General features: G+C 39.3%; 1 protein-coding gene across 5 annotated transcripts in view; it reads right to left on the bottom strand.

Moving 5' to 3' along the window:
• ltbp1 (latent transforming growth factor beta binding protein 1) overlaps nt 1-17,842 on the bottom strand; it is a 122,894-nt gene that overhangs the window by 52,403 nt on the left and 52,649 nt on the right. For all 5 annotated transcript variants that reach the window (XM_034608295.1, XM_034608294.1, XM_034608297.1 and 2 more), the window contains exons 6-10: nt 11,758-11,958; nt 9,857-10,158; nt 9,045-9,147; nt 5,507-5,566; nt 775-897 (exon numbers count right to left, since the gene is read on the bottom strand). In XM_034608295.1, coding sequence (XP_034464186.1) covers nt 775-897; nt 5,507-5,566; nt 9,045-9,147; nt 9,857-10,158; nt 11,758-11,958 — 789 coding nt within the window. The remainder of the gene's footprint in view (nt 1-774; nt 898-5,506; nt 5,567-9,044; nt 9,148-9,856; nt 10,159-11,757; nt 11,959-17,842) is intronic.

Raw genomic sequence — 17,842 nt, 5'->3', positions numbered from 1 at the left:
GCTGAACCTTTGTTATTATTATTAGTTGTGGTGACGGATGGACACTTGGCTTTCCTTGGCCATGAGATATAAAGAGAACCAAGACACAAACCCCAGTCCCCTTACACTTATCACACATACACAGTACGACTGCTGTATTACTCAATTCCAGAGCCCAAGCACCACTGACTCGGCTCAACTCAGACTTGAGGTTTAGTGACTCAGCGACAACACTGTGTAGTATGCAGACAAACACATGTACATTACAAAACCAGGTAAACACATGCTCACAACATGTCAACGTATAAAGAAAACAACAATGAGTACAGCTGATTAGGCATCAATAGGAGCTGCTTTACTTCAAAATACATCTTCCTACTGTTTCTTCTTTTTGACGCCCTCATATTAATGCTGGGTTTTTATGTTCTGTGATACATGCTAGAGACAGCATCTGATTATTAAAGAAACACCATGCGTTTATCCATGCACTGCATTCAAATGTATATTATCAAACACATTTGCCTCAGCAGCATTCCTAGCAGCCTTTACTATCTTGCTTGTACTTTGTAGCAGGTGACCAGGAAAATCAATTAAATATCCTCTGTCATAATATGATCGCAAAGGTGCCACTCTTATATGAACATTTTTCAATTATAAATCTGCACATTAAAGAAAGACATGCAAATGCAATGCATTAATCAATTAATTAATTGAGTTGTGAGTTTGATGATCAATGATAAATGCAATGATGAGACAAAGAAAATGTGACAGAAAATATTAGAGTGTAGATCTTACGTATGCAAGTGGTGAGTGTTGGGTCCGGGACATAGCCAGGTTTACACATACACCTGTAGCTGCCCACGGTGTTCAGACAGTTTCCATTGGGACACGCACCCTGTAGCTGGCACTCATCCAAATCTGTGAATCATCAAAATAAAAAAGACACAATAAATCCAGGGATTTTAGTAGGGATTTCCTAAAATTGTGAGATGGGAGACAGACAATTTCACCACAGTCTCAATTACTACGCACATGTATGCCAGAAGTGTTTTACAGTCCATATTTTAATAATAATTTCAGTCAGCTATCTTTCATGTTGTTGTCAGAAGGAATGAGTTTGAGGATTAATGTCATCAGGCAACTGTCTAAATATGCCTCATGATGCTTACTGAAGATACATCACCAAATTATCGGATATTCAAGCTTCTCCTCACAAGCTCAACAGAGACACACCACAGTATTTCAGTGAGCAAGCAAAACAATCCAGCTTCTGAATAATATAGGTGACAGCTGTAACGCCAGGTTGACATAAAAGAGTTTGGATTTACCAAGAAGAATAAATCAGCTGTGCTATTGAAGAGCACACTTACGATGCGACTGACAATAAGTTGGCAATAGACACCTGAATCAAGGCTCGTCTGCCTCAAACCTACAACTTTAAAGACTGAAAACATGACATTTACTACACAAGGCTGTCCATTTCAAATGCCCCTCCCTCCTCTAGAGAAATTTAGTCCCCGACCTTAACAGTAACCCTTCTTTTACTCAGATTAGGAGAAAATGTTTAATTACTTTTTGTTTGAGACATTTAAGATTTCTTGTCTACAACCGTCAGAAGAAACAAAGAGCTGTCAACTGCTGTTTCATAAGGGCCAAGAATAAACTCTCAGTTTCAATGCCAGCGTTGACAAGAAAGCAGTGGGCACTTTAACATTGTGCTGATGAAGACCATAAAAAAAAGAACAAGTCTGTCCTTGACCCTCAAAGGTGAGAAAAAACTACCACTTTGTATTAACAGTTGTGTCAGGTAGGCCATTTTATATATTTTTTTACAGCTACAGGATCGTGATCCAGAACAACGGCATGTTTGTGTCCAGTGACAGCTCTCTGTCGTCTCAGCTCTCCCTCTACCACATTTTAAACAGGGGATGAAAAATTAAGCACATTTAGGGAACTGATTTATGATCTGAGATATGCGTTCTACTGAGTGCCATTCTCGTTTTAAATTTGACAATATATTTGTGACCAGAGTCTGAACATATATAATAACTACAGTCAGAACCAACGGGCTCGTTGCTACAGGTCAGCCAGTATTGAAAGTAAGACTGAAGCATTGTAGGTTTTGGCCCTTAGTCGTCCTGGGATTTGCTAACAATAAGGAAATATACACTATGATCTTCTGAGGTTTTAATAGATTTTCAGAATGAACAACACACTAAAACTTCAGATGGATGATCTACAACAGCAGAGATCACATCAGGTTCCACTCCTGTCAGCCAGGAACAGAAATGTGAGGCTGCAGTGACACAGACTCACCAACACTGGACATTTGAAGACAAAAAAAAGTAGCCTGCTCTGAAGAATCTGGATTTCTGCTGAGGCTGCAGATGTAGAGTCACAATCTGGAGTCAACATCATGAATCCATGAAGACAACGTGCCTTGTGTCAACAGTTCACACTAGTGTGATGGTGTGAGGGAAGTTTTCATTACACACTTTGAGGCCTGAATACCAATCATATTTTTTAATGTCACAGTCTATCTGAGTATTTTTGCTGACCATGTTTTTCCCTTGATGGCCACAGTTTACCATCTTCTAGTGGTGACTTCCAGCAGGATAATGCTCCATGTCACAAACTAAGTCTCAAAATGGTTTCATGAACATGGCAGTCAGTTCAGTGAACTTCAGTGACCTTTACAATCACCAGAGGTAAATCCAGGGGAACCTTTGTGATTTGGTAGAACCGGAGATTAGCAGCATGAATATGCAGCTGATGAATCTGCAGAAATGGTGTGATGCAGAAAATGTGAACATGGAGAAGAATCTTTTGGGAAAGTTTACAAAATCTTGTGGAAGTAATGACATGAAAAACTGAGACTGTTCAAGACACAGTATTATTATGGTTATTATATGGTTTCTTCTGTACAACTATCATAAACCTTGTGGTAATGAAGTCATTAGGATTTATTATTTGAAAATGATGGCTGTCAATTCAAAAGTTGATGGCAAGCCATCCAATTGTTTTGAGCAATATCAGTCTGAACAAAAAATGTTATTGTTGCAGAGAAATCCAAAGTCAAATGTTGCAGATTCACTTTTTTTCCATCCCAAAACACTACTGATGTTTCAAAACTCAACTGTGAAATGTGTCGACTTCGAGCAAGTCAAATTCCTTCAGTGAGAACACACTTGGCCCATATCACAGACTGTGACTCATGTCTGTATCCCAATACATTCAGTTTACAGGTGAAACGGAGTGCAATCTTTTCAGCCAGTATGTTTAAAAAGGGCTGTTATTAGCCGTCTTGGCCTGTTTACTTTACTTACTTAATAAATATAATAATTCAAATTGGGGTCCTAATAAATGAGCATATGGGAGCTCAGAGTGAGGCTGATGATGATGTCCTTTTCATGAGGATGACAATTTTTATTATGATTTATTCATGTATCTATTGTTCTAATGCCTTCTGTTTTCTTGGATAATCACTGGAAATACAATGTAACCAGAAAACTGGTGTTTTGATGTATATGTGTCTTATGAGGGATGGGCCATGATAAGGCATGACACTGAAATAACATTCAATTCCATTCACAACAATAAAAAAACTTTAAAAACTAACAAAAAAGTAAAGAGTCTGAGCCAAACCAAGTGCACATACTGTGGGTCCAAGAGTAAAAGAGAGGAGGGGCTGTTGGAAAATGATAATTATAATAAATGAGAAGAAAAGGATGTGGTGGTTTTGAGTGAGTTCCAGCTCCACAGGGTAGCCAAGTGTAGGGCTACACACACACACACACACACACACACACACACACACACACACACACACACACACACACACACACACACACACACACACACACACACACACACACACACACACACACACACACACACACACTGTGTATGGTCCGACAGCAGTCTGAATCGGCAGCAGCCCCTCTTTCTCCTGTCAGAGTCCTTTTGCTTCCAGCCACAGAGCTGGCCAACACTGTGGTTAACATGGCACTGTCCCACATGACTGGGGCTTATGGTGAATCCAGCACCCTCTATTGTTGATATAAGGAACAACATATGACTTTAGGAAATGGCCTCAACATAAAAAAAATTATTTTCACAGGCCATTGTTGATATTTGAACCAGGGTTTATTTAGTGACTAACTACTATACACTTCAGTCATATCACATGATCTTCACCAGCGGATGGCTTCTCTCTAAGGCTTCTGATATTAAAGGATAGATTCACAATTTTTCTGTCGTTAATATTCAGCTACTTAGATCAACACTGAACATGTTTTTTTTTCCTTCTTGCAATCATAATTTATCCTGTTCTTACTAGCAAGTTAAAGTCCCTTCTTAAAGCCAAGTGCATAGTCCTTATTGTGGGTGTAAATGCATTTGTCAAGTGGCTAAAGTTTCTGTCTGTTTAGTACCAAATTCTATATTCAACACATCTATAAACTTGATAGTGTCTTTTCACTGAAACTGTTCTGGTCAGCGGTTTAAGTCACCAGTTTTGGAGCTTGTGGAGAATGTTTGCCAGTGAATACATTTTAGGACTGAGTCCTGTCTTTGTGGTTAATGTGGCAATCTTGAATAGCACATTTTGCACACCAGATCAAGTGCTGCTTACTGATAAAATCCTAATTCTCTTCCACTGCATTTTTGGGGCAATCAAACTGAATTGTTTGTTGGAAGAAGGTGTGATACCTCTTTTATGACCTCTAGAAGAAGAGTTGGAGCAACCATGCCATGGGCCACTTCCACGGGTTTCTACATCTGCTTTCAGATATCCCACAAAATCCGTCATGTCAACAACATGCACAAAATCCCTTCCTGTTGGGCTATTTGTCTTCAAAGTAAAAGCATGATTGTTTTGTTGCTGCAATGCCTCATATCAAGCTGCATTACAGAGCTGTTATTTTGAAAAGTTGTGAATTTGGGTCAGAAGATTGTGTGACTCTGACATAGCTGACATGCAATGTATGAAAAATAATAGCAGTCCATTAAATCATTCAAACTTACATATAAGCCACATGTGAACACTAATAAAGCTAATTCCTTTTCATGTTATGAAAACATTGACTATAAAATCAACGCAGATAAATCAGGCAGGATAAACACAAAGTTTTCTGACTTGACTCTGCACCATAGACTGTTTATGTAAAGCTCTGCACACAACATTCAGCACACAAACAATAAAAGGTCCCAGTAGTAGACCTGTTTGAAGAAGACTAAAAAACAACAAGGAATAGTTCTGAAGTATGCCGTGGAACATTAGTACAGACCAAGCAAATAGAGCCCGTTTAGAGCGGGCTCTGCACTGGTTTCACTAAAAACCACAAAATCAAAGCTGTGGTGGTACCAGAGGAAAAGTCAGGGGATCAACAAAGTCAGTAGGATTCATCACCTGGGGACCATAAATATCTCAACCACAATCCATCAAGGAGATTCATATTTCACAAAGTAAGTAAAAACTTCAACCTGCCACAATGAACAACATTACACATATAACAAGAACTCTTACCTTGGCAATGAGAGCTGTTGATTCTCTTGTAGCCCCGAGGACAATCTATCAGAGGGATAGCTAATGCAGAGAAAAAAAGAAAGTGAAGTGGGAAAACACGTTAGTCATTCAAAAAGTTATTGAATGATTTAGCAATATTAAACAAATACATGACATAGTTTTAAATCACAATTTCTCATCATTCAAACACTATCACCAGTGACCATCCCTTTCATTGGGGCAGGTGTTCAGGTATTGAGTCACAGCCCTCCCAAGCAAGCTTAATCATAGACTGTATGAAAAGATGGAGGACACGACAGCTCCACAAAAGTCAAGCTGCAGAATAGTCCATAAAGCCCAACTCCTCCATGTTTATGGATGAGACATGGAACAAACTCAAAGGTCAAAATGACTCAAATGAGCTTGTCCCAAGATAGTTGAATATTTGAGGTAGTTGTGATGAAATTGGTGTATTTTGTTCACGTTTCTGATAAGTTTGTTTTTAATTAGTCATTTGATGCTATGAAAACCGGGTGAAACATCATGGTTGACAGCTGAGACTGTGTTTGGCTGAGCATGTGTATTGGCAGGACCTTGATACCACAACTCCATCTTATCTTTAAACAATGCAGACTCGGACTTCAAATTATCTCTGTGAGTTACTTACTATGCCTGCTGTTTTTTTCCATAGATTGTTACCTAATTATATGTGTGATTAAGTGAATGTCATTATATTCTGTATGTTATATGATCTATTTTTTATTTTAATATTTTTCAGATGTCGGCATGTCTGTTATAACACAATGTTTTTTCTAATAAGCTTTATTGAGTATTGAGTATTTTTTATTAATAATATCAATTAATCTTATTATCTAACATTATATCATAACAGACTTACCAGTATTTATATTGCAACTGAATTATTGGTAGCAGGCAAAAAAAAAAGGATACAAAAAAATGACTATGAAGAAAGAATGAAATGCACAGACGAATTAACATGAGACAGTGAACAGAAATAGGGGGAGCTGAAGGCTGATTGGCTGGAAGCTGTTTGGACAGCCAGTAGCTCAGAATAAACCGCATATTGAGAATTCCAACTTGTGTAAATCTCTGCTGCAGGTTGGAGACGAGGCCCTGCTGTAACCGTGGACAAAGGTACCACTGGGTAGGTGGTAGCCAAGCACCTGAAAGCAGATTGACATTTTGCTCAACAGGAAACAACAAGGCTCTGTTTGTTCAAGCGGTAAAGCCAATTTATTTACCAGCTACCAGTTGCTCCATGGCACAATGTGGTTTTTCACTCTTTAGTTTAAAGGGGAAAAAGACTCATGCCACTGCCATTCCTGTGGATAATAGAGGGAAGGACAAACCTTTAACTTTGTAGTGACTCCTGCTGAAATATGTGAACAGTAAGGCTGAAATGCAGTGTGGTGTTTACGAGCCATGTGGGCTAAAAGCTGATGTGACTGATCACTGATACACACTGTCTGACACATTTCAATGCAAAATAAGATCAAACATGCTTAATTGACTGCATTTACATAGCACTTTCCTAGTATCTATTACAACTCAAATTGCTTCACACGGCAAGGCAGATTCTTCCAATCACACACACACATGTATGGAGAGATTATTTATGCAGCACTTTTTTTTATCACACATCATTCGCACTCAACAATTTGGGGTTCCCTAACCCTGACCCAAGGAAACTTCAGCCTGCATATTAAAGGACCTGGTAAGTGGATGGCCCGCTTGCTCAAGATGTAGGAATGAAGAACAAATTAGTTAAAATCTTCTTCGAATAGAATGACAGTCTTCAATTTAAAATTCATTAGGAATTAAAGGGCACTTGAATTTTCCAAAAGAACTGACGATGGTCGAGATGTAATGTTGGTGCCAAGATTTGTCGAGGAAGAAGCATGCACCGAACAAGCTCACGCCTCTATGCTCTCGCCCAAGGGGCAGGTGATAACATTAGCAATACTCAGCAGTAACTGCAGCTATGCAGTAATGCTACCGGAACTAACGATGCTACCGCACACGCCGCGCGCACCCTTGGGCGGGAGCTTGTGTGCAGTGTGTGCGCACGAACGTGAATGTGGCTCCAGGCAGGAGGATAACAGAGGACATTTAGGCTAAAGACATGGTATAAATGACTCTGTTTCGAGTCAAATTTGAATGTCGGGGCTTATGGGCACTTGGAAGACACCACATGAGTAGTATGGAGGCATTTTATGTATTTTTTTATGTGGTTTTTTTGACGTGGTCCCCCAGTTACTTTAATTGTATTGGATTTGGCTTCAACGCTTTTTACCCCTGAAAATCCTAAAGTGTTTTTTGGACACAAAGCCTTCACCCACCCTTTCATCGGCATAGTGAGTAGATAATGAGTGAATTTACATTTTTCGGTGAACTATACCTTTAAGGCCTCTTTTAGATGTTTGGAAGGGGAGGGGTGGGGTCACAGGAATTTAATTAGTTGCAATGTGAAACCTCATCACTAGATGCCACTAAATTCACATAACCTTAATTGTGTTGTGACAAACAAGACCAAACTGGATCATTTGAGTAATACATTTTTTGGGTTATATACAGTAATGGCCTATTTATTAATTTATTCACATTAAAGTACCACCTGTCTCCTAGGGGAACTGGAGGACGGTATTCTAGCTCTTACACCATGACATGCCTTATCTTGCCCTACATTCAATAAGTTCCATAGATCTATAAAGGGAATCGGGTTGAATACCCAGCTACATCATAAAAAGCACAGCCACATTCAGGCGGGCTATCGCCTCTTCTACTCCCCCACACAACCACACACTCAGTTTAGCTAGGTAACAACTTCTCTAAAAAGAGCTGGGAGGCAGAGGCCAGCATCGCGTGCCACCAAGACATTTCAGTGCTTTTCCTCTCTGGAAATATCTCTTGGGGTGAAAGTCACCTGTCTTTTAAACCCAGCCCAAAACAAAAATTCCCTCAAGGTGGTCTTCAGGTGTCACATTCAAGCCACTAAAAACATGTTTTGTGAGGCCATCGTGACCTTGACCTTTGACCACCGAAGTCTAATCAGTTAATCAGTGAGTCTGAGTGAACATGTGTGCCAAAGAATTCCCTTGAGGTGTTCCTGAGATATTACATTCAGAATGGTGTAACAATGACCTTGACCTTTGACCACTTAATTCTAATCAGGTCGTCCTTGAGTACCAGTGAATTGTGCCAAAAGTAATGAAATTCTGTTTGTACCAAATTTGATTTCATTCGCTCAAGCTGATCTTAAAATATCACCACCTTGACCTTTGGCTACCAAAATCAAGTGAGTTGATGCTTGAGTTGCAGTGAATGTCTGTGCCCAATGTGAAAAGATGCAAAAAAATATATTTTTGAGGTCACTGTGACATTGACCTTTGACCTCCAGACACCAAAATCCAATCAGATAAACTTTGAGTTCAAGTGAATGTTTGTACAAAATTTGACAGACGGACAATCTAAAAACCTAATTCCTCAGTGCAGCCAGTGCAGAGGCATAAAAACATCTAAGGAAAGCAGTTGCACTTACATGGTTTCTTTGGACACTTCTGGCATTTGTTGAAACCCCAGGATGTTCCAATGGTTCCACAGCACTGCTCCTGCTTAGTGAGACCTGGCAGAGCCTTCCCACACTGTTACATGTGATACATGTAACACATGTGATACATATAACACAGTGGGAGAGGAAGACAGGGATGGAAGAGGATAAATTATTATTTCTATTTGACAGACGGACACTTGCAGAGCACACACACCCCTTCATCTCCACCCCTCCCTCCCTGACAGAGCCATATCTTTATAGCAATATTTGCTCTGTAAAATGTGACTTGGTGATTGTGACATGTGATTCGTGACCTTTTCTGAAACTCAATAATAAATCTGCTTTTCATTTTATACCCCTCATCTGCAGTGCTTGATATCAACACCAAACGACAGGAAACATGATGTTTTGTATCTTGCATGAACACTAACATGCATACTGAGTGACTTTGTGTGAAATTGCCTTGGGGGGAACTATGTAATGCAATTTTTTCACTTTATCACATATTTTCCTAGAAAGAAGAATATCTATTTGTTAAGGTTCTTGATGCTAGATGGCAGCATCACCACAGGACCTCAGTAGGAGGAAAAACACTTTAACTGTCTCCTTATCATTGTAATAGATAGCTTGATTGTTTTGTATTACAGACTATGTCATGTAACCTGTCTCAACCCAGTTTTAATTGTATTGGCTGAATTTACATTTTGCAGCAATTTCATTAATAGCGAGTCTTACTTGTTCCATGAGATGTTCTGGAATTACACAGAGCTAACATACAGTCGGAATGTCTGACAGTGTACCTGACTGCCTGCAGTCTCCTGGTAGCAGCGGCCCAGTGTGTTCTTGGAGGTAACAGGCTGGTACTGAGGGACCTGGTAGCCGTGCTGGCCCGGATAGACTAAGTTATATCCGTGGTGCTGGATCTTCTGGCTGCTGTCTGTGTGGTGGTAGGTGTAGCTGGTAGATGAAGAGGAGCCTGACTGGGAACCTTTCAGCTGGTGGCCGTTGTTGTGGAAATTGTCCAGCTGGGACACCTGGTGAACCTGGACAGAGGCCTCTGGAGGATGTTTGATATGGATGTTGACGATACTGGGATTGAACACTGGAGACACAAGTCAACATGAATGTTAACACATTTCAGGGAAAAAAAGTGCAGCACTTTGGATGGGACACACAACTATTCGTAATTATTATTAAAGATTTACTTAATCGTCGTCAGGAACAGTTGCTCTTTGCTGTCAACCAACACACTCTGATAACGGAGGGAGTTATGGTGTTTAAAAACTGTGCACACTACAACCCTGTTCGCCACAAGCGAATAGCTTAGGTTTTAGGCCTCTAGCTGTTGTCAGCCAGTGCACATGCATTTGTGTGCAGTTTTGACAAGAAGGCAGATGGGAGGGGTTGGGATGTATTGGTTGCATTTATTTAATGTGTAGCATATTCTTGCTAGCTTTTCAAGTATTACCAACCCTAGCTTTAATATCTGTACCTCCAGTCTTCTTTGGTGATTTGTCCGTTAATGCCCCAAGTTTGTGCTTGTGTTCCTGAATGTGGTTCTAATCCCTATGTTTTTGCTCCCTGAAAGTGTTAAAGTGCCTGCCTACAGGGACTTTAAGCGTACCTTTGCCAATCAAATATCACTCATCTTATCACCTGCATTGGCTTTTGGGTCCGGTTTTCTTCAAACCTCACATGAATAAAATTGAGTTAAACTGAATTACTATAACAGTCACTTATGAACTTATAAATCAACTAATTGTTCCATAACTACAAGCATTATGCTGTGCTGTAAGGGAAGGAAAGGTGAAAATTCTACTAATAAAATATTAAACTGAACCAGCTGCCATGTACAATAGTTACACCTGTAGCCTGGAGGCATTATCGTCTGATGATGGATTAGCCTCTTGGGGCAATGGCTGACATTATGAGACTTCCAGTGTAGATAGCAGATATCCAGGCCAAGACTTCATGTTACATTGTCTGTACACTGTTTACAGTTCGACTAGTTTCTTTCATAACAGGAGTTGAACATTTCTGCACACAAAACAACAGTGATGCAAACATTTTTGCTAATCTATTAACAGCTATCTGCATATGAACAAAAGAACAATGGCCTATGTATTCAGGTCAATGGACTGTTTACCTGCAGGCAACCAAAGCCTGCTCAAACTTGATTTGTCAAACTAGAAACGGAAACAAGAAGGCTTCTGACCTAAAATCGTCTCCTTTGCCTACAGACCAACTGAATTGCAGAATAAGAGAACTCTGACTGAAATACACTGACACATCATGTTATGAATTGATTTAAAAATGGTTCAATGATTTAAGATTAAACAATTCTTTATTTATTAACTCACAGTCTTTAGTAACTGGGTACTCAAGAGTTCTACTGTAGGAAACAGGGGTTGTGTTACTTACATTAACATGTGTACACCTGCTTTAGCCCATTTACCACTAATTATATTCCACTTAACATGACTGCTGACCACCCTCCAGAGCTGCAGTAGTTTACATTTGTCACAGTGTTCCATGAAGCCTTTGACAAGCGTGACGTGAAGTAAATGAGCTAAAACATGCTTCCTTTAGAGAAAGTTGAGCGATAAGGGATAGGAAAGAATTACTTTTTCCAGCCACATTTTCCATACAGCTCACAGCTTTCACTCTGCCCCTGGTATCACAGTCTTTGCCTTACACTCACCGTTACTCTGGCTGTTGCTGTAGGTCAGTGGCAGCGTGTGTGTGGAGTGGACCTGAGTTTGTCTGTAGCCGCCTGCCTGCTGCTGGTGGTGTCCATTCTGAACCGGCATCTGGCAGAACTTTCCAGTAAAGTTGGGAGGACACTGACACTTGTCCCTAGTGCTGCACTTTCCACCATTTATACATGGAAGGTGACAAACCACTGAAAATAGAACAAGAAAGCCATTATGTGGATGTATAAATGACCCTGCATACACCAAGAAAAATAACTTTTCCAAACTGTATTTGTGAGTGTGTTTGGATTCACATGTGTGTGACTTTTTAATACAGCTGTCAATAATTATCCTTCTGAACATGAGGATCAGACTGGGTAGCTCTGTGAAATGTTTTTATGATGCATTTGATGCACATAAAAAGCTCAGGGGTCGTCACATGCATGTTAACCACCTCTTTACATTCAGATTTAAGATTTGCTGTCAGGGAACAATCGCTGAAAATGAACAGTGAAATAGATATTTTAAAAAAGGTTATTGACTGTTAGTAACTGCACAGCTTCACCAGACATCTATGACATGGCAAATGGTCAGTACTTGTATAGAGCTTTTCTAGTCTTGATGACCACTCAAAGCGCTTTACAGTACAGTACTCATCCATTCACATAAACATTCATACAGTGCATCTATGTGCAGCACTTTCACTATGAGAATGGCACAGCCGTCAGGGGCAATTTGGGTCTCAGTATCTTGTCTAAGAACACTTCACCATGTGGAATGGGGAACACAGGGATCGAACCACTGACTAGTACTGTACTGTACTGATTAGTAGCCTCCTATAGCCAAGCCTCACCAACAGAGGCTGACCAAGGCAACTGCTTGTGTTTTTTCAAATTCTTCTCCAGCTTTCTCAAGGTTTTATGTCAGGTGACAGACAACCTGTTTTGTTTCTGCCTCAAGATCTCTACTTCTTCAACTCTGTTGGAGCCTCTACCACCACCTTCTAACCACACTTCCCATCCTTGTTTTTTCAAAACTTTTTCAAAAACTCATTCTATATTTGCTTGACAGTTACAGTGTCTGTGACAGTGGGAGAGAGACTTGCTGACTTTGTGTTGTACCAAATGCTCAGGATTGAGGATTTGAGAGAAGCTAAAAAAATATATATTTTTAAAAGTAAATAAATAATCCACCATTTTATTCTGGCTTAATATAGTGTTTTATAATTGTGTACTTTTATTACTTATATTTATACTTTATCATCTACTTTGTTTTACTGAAACTTTATTTGAAATTTACTTTAACTTTCTTTTATTGTTGTCTTTTCTGTTGTTTTGCTTTGCATTAGTCTCTAAATGTGAATGTTTTAAACAAATGTTTAATTTATTTATATTATCCTAGGTCTTGTCAGTGACTTTAAATTGCATTTGAAGTGTTTACATTGTGCTATCTAAATTCAGTTTATTGATTGCAGTAAATTAGTTTTTAATAATGTTGTGTACTGGAATGCAGTACTCCAGATTTTCTATGTTTCTTAAGAAGTTTATCTTTCTTGCCTTCTTGGCAATAAAAATGCCATGAATTCAGAGGCTCAGTAGCTATATTTCATGATGTTAGAAAAAGAAAACCATGACCACATAGTGACTGTTGACAACTGATATTGTGGCAGCTGGCCACCGTCTCCAAGTAGATTATACTTGGAGACAGCCCATCCTGGTACTCAAGAGGGCTCATTCCTCCTCTACTTAACACCATGTTGTCTTTGTCTGTTGGAGTTTTGATTTCTGTATTGTTAATTTAGCATTTCATTGTGTTAGTCTGCTATATGTTGAAATATGTTTTGTTGAAAATTACTTTCCTTTAAATACATTTTCTTTGATTTAGTTAAACCCTTGTGTCTCTTTCCCTTACTTTCTATGGTCTCAAAGCCAGGCTATAACAATATCTTAAGTTTGATCACACATGGCAAATGTTTTCTTTGGCATAGTTGTTGGCAAATGGCCAATGTCTAAGTGCAGTAATCCCAGTCTGTACGTTCCAGGATTTTAATAGAGGACATAGGGAGTGAACCACCCAACATGAAGGCCAGAACGGTTTGCCTCTGCAGTACAACTTGTCAAGTGTTAACCCTTATGTAAATTCACACATCATGGGTACACCACAGCAACAGGTGTCAGATTCATAAACAAGAAACAAACTGCAGCACTCTTTCAACCAGAGGGTATAAATCAAGCAGAAACAGAAGAGTGGCGCTTATGTAAGAACCTAGAGTGAAAAGGGAATACAGTGAATTCACTGTTTAGTAGCCAAAAGGCATAAACTCTCAGAGCAAAGAAAGAGGTGATGGAAATGTATGCCACATTGAGTTCAATGTGATAGTGGTCAATAGTTGCATCTTGACAAACACACGTGGAATCTGCTCACACATCCAAACTTCCTCATTTGTGCAAAAGTTTTTATACCTTTTGCAAATAAATTCTGACATCGCGAACACTTCATGTGAACACAACTCACATGACTGACCAGCTACTCCTGATTCTACAGTATAGAAGAAGCAGAGGAAGTTATTGTTCTTTGTCTCCAAACACCATGGAATATGGCATATAATAGCTTACATAAAAGAAAAAATCCTGAAGCTGTCTTTACAGTTTGCAGTTTGACGTCTAATTCTTCTATGTTTGCATCCAGGACATGGTTCAAACCTTACACCCCAGCCCGTCCACTCAGCTCTGCATCTGCCAGTTGGCTTGCTGCTCCTTCACTGCGAGCTAACCACTCAACAAAATCATGACTGATTGCTGTCCTGGTTCCCAAATGGTGGACCGAGCTCATCTCTTTGCAATATTTTTAAATAGTTCACTTAAAATGTTCTTGAAAGTCAAAAATGGAAATATGTTGTATGAGTTCACCTTTAGTGCAACATGTATATTGAAAGCCATCTCTCTATTGATATGGTAAATTAGATGGTGCGACTCAGCTGAGCAGTTATAGAGCTTCCTTCAGTTTGAATTTTCTTTTTTTTTTTCTCAGTGATGAAGATCATATTTAGTTTACCTGAAACAGACCTGATCCTTTATTGGATTTGATTAGATGATTTGAGCAGTCTGTATGTAACTTGTAACTTTCTAACATTCTCACTACAGCTCAAAATAGTTACCTGAGAAACTCGTGGATCTAAAGGTTAAAAATGGACTTGTTGCATTGTGATTGGTGCATAAGATGACACATTTACAGCTTGCAGGAGTTATTGCATACAAGATGAGAGGCATGGTCAGAATATTGCTGAACTGCTTTCCTCTACATTAAATGCTATACACCTGTCCCTTTCCTTCTGTTTCACATTCAACCCACCACCCATACCTCCACCCTGACTCTATTTGTTTTCATCCAACTGTAAATGATTTGAAAGCATCTGGACTGCAAGTGACACAAATGAGCTGGCAGCTACAGGCGTCTTTAATAAAGAAAGCAGGAGCCGAAGGCCAGAAAGCTCTCAGCACTTGGCCAGCTGCTCCACTCACCTGGGAGAAAAAAAGCCAGAAGAGCTGGAAAAACACCACTTAAATCCACTCTCCAGGGGCTGCGGCCGGCCAAACAGAAGACACACACAACAGCCTGAAGATGTCCAATTTAAAAAAGAATACTCGTAAGCGACATCATGTCATTCCATGAATTGTTTCTGCTATCACCAAACTATCATGGACTAGCCGAGTAGTTTTCATCTCACCTTTGCCAAGACCTAGATTTTCTACAGTGACTGCCTGACCAAAAAAATTGTCATGGGAACAATAACGAAAACCAGGAAATCAGATATTCTGGGGAAATTATATACAATTGCTTGAAGATTCAGAATTATAATGTTTAAATGTGTTTTAAAATGAAAAAAAGTTGCAGTGGAAACAGCAGCTAGTTGTAGTGGATACAGAACAAGTGGGCTAATGGTTACACATTTGCAGTGAAAGAAGAGGTGGTTGTCATCAGAGTGGTGTTAGTAGCACAATGGAATGATATTGCATTGAAGCCTTAATGCAATAATAATTTGCTCAATGCTTAGTGGCATGAAGTAAACTAAAGTATGAAAAGAAAAGGCTCATAGTATTTATTACATATATATTAGACCCTTATAATTTCAACTCTTTTGATCAGTTTTCAAATGTTGAAGTGACTGGAGACTTCTGTTGACAGTTGTTGTTGCTGGACGTGATTGATGTATGACACCTCCGAAATCAAACATTCCATCACACTTTGGCAAATTAGCAAAATGCTAACAATGTTAACAATGATGCTGTTTTTTTAACATTACAATGTTACTAAGTTAACTGTATAAGGAATAACTGCAGCTGGGACTGTAGTATGTACTACAATATGCAGTTATTAATTCATAAACCAAAGAAACATTCAACAATTTATTCTGTCTCTGAGGGGAAATCCATCCAATACTTTTTGAGGATCATCTAAGACATTTAAGACATGAAGGCTGTTTTCAAATCTTTTGTTCATTTGCTCCGTTCCAATCAACAGATGAGCTTGTAAATGCTTCTCTCCTGTGGAATCATCTCCCAGTCTCCGTTCGGGAGGCAGACACCCATTCTACGTTTAAGAGTACGCCTAAAAGCTTTCTTTTTTGATAAAGATTATAGTTAGAGCTAGCTCAGGTCTGCCTCGGACCAGCTCTTAGTGATACTGCTATCAAACTAGATTGTCAGGGGTCACATGACACATGGAGCTTCTCTTTCCTCCTCTTCAACGCATTAATGCCTCATCAAAATGTGGGTTAGGGTTAGGTTGTCTGACTGAAATACTATTACAGACAATACTGTTATCATTACAATAGTCAGTACTGCTCCCTTCATCTCTGTCTGATAATTTATTTTATCCATACATTTGTAAATGTTAGACTCAGTCTTTTCTCATATATATATATATATATATATATATTACAGGTGGGGAAATTTTCTCGAGTCTTAGATGCATCGCGATGCGGATGTGGACGACTCTACATTGATGCAGAGACAGAACATAATAGATTCATGTTTTCTGCTACGTTCATGTTTTTAGCTATGTCGTGCCGCTGAATAATTATAACCCTGCTACTTCAGGATCAGGACAGACGCCCATTAAAGGTCGTCTTTTACCATTTCAGAGTCTCCTGTCTAAATGTCCTCCCTCCACTCTCCCGCTGACCTGCGCTCACTTTACACTTTAACGATAAACACCAACACTAATCAGAAGTTATTAAAACCTGAACAGTACTAAAGTTTACATTGTGTTTGTTGATTCTCTCCGGAGTTAATGAGGCATGTGCGCACGTAGTTCATGTGCTACGCACAACAAGAGACGTAACGTGATGCGTACAGCCAGGACATCAGTGTTAAAGTTACCGGAACGATCCAGATTCATGATCCCACACCATTGATTAATAACTAAATACATGTGGTTATCAGTTTTTTTTAGCGACTGAGACAAAGTCTGCAGACAGGATGGAAGTACTTCCCTCATATTGTCACACAACGCAGAGTTTTTTTTTTTACTTCATTGTTGCAGCAGAAGCAACGCCTGTTTATCCAGGAACATGAATTCAGCAGGTTTTTATAAAGATCAGCTCTAAGTGTGAGTGATTAGAAAAGAGCAGAGGAGAAGAATCTCTTGTTGACCAGCAGAGTAATGCACCTCGATGCCGACAAGGGGCCAGGCGGGTTCACCCTGATAAAGGGTAAAGATGCAGGTACCCCCCTACAGGGTGAATTTGGTTAATCATTTCTTGCAATTTTGACTTCTGCGACTTATTCCAATATCTGTTTTACACATTGGATCAACATATTGTAACTTTCTGTAATCCTTAAGAAGTTTTGTAACTGCAATAGAAGAAAGAATGGAGATAACATACTCAAGGGAGACACAGCACAGCTTTTAGTTTTCTTTGTGCCAATAAGGACAATGGGGTGTCAAGCTCAATAGAACCAATTTTTTAAAAGAATTATGAAAAAATGAATAAGAAAATAAATAAGAACCCTGGCCTAAATAAAGAAACTATGAAATAAATGTTAACAGTTTATTCATTCAGTAATTCACCATTCAATTGGGGCTACTTAG

Source organism: Hippoglossus hippoglossus, chromosome 15, assembly GCF_009819705.1.
Source record: "Hippoglossus hippoglossus isolate fHipHip1 chromosome 15, fHipHip1.pri, whole genome shotgun sequence".
Classification (NCBI taxonomy): domain Eukaryota; kingdom Metazoa; phylum Chordata; class Actinopteri; order Pleuronectiformes; family Pleuronectidae; genus Hippoglossus; species Hippoglossus hippoglossus.
This window is presented reverse-complemented; position numbering and strand designations above follow the sequence as displayed.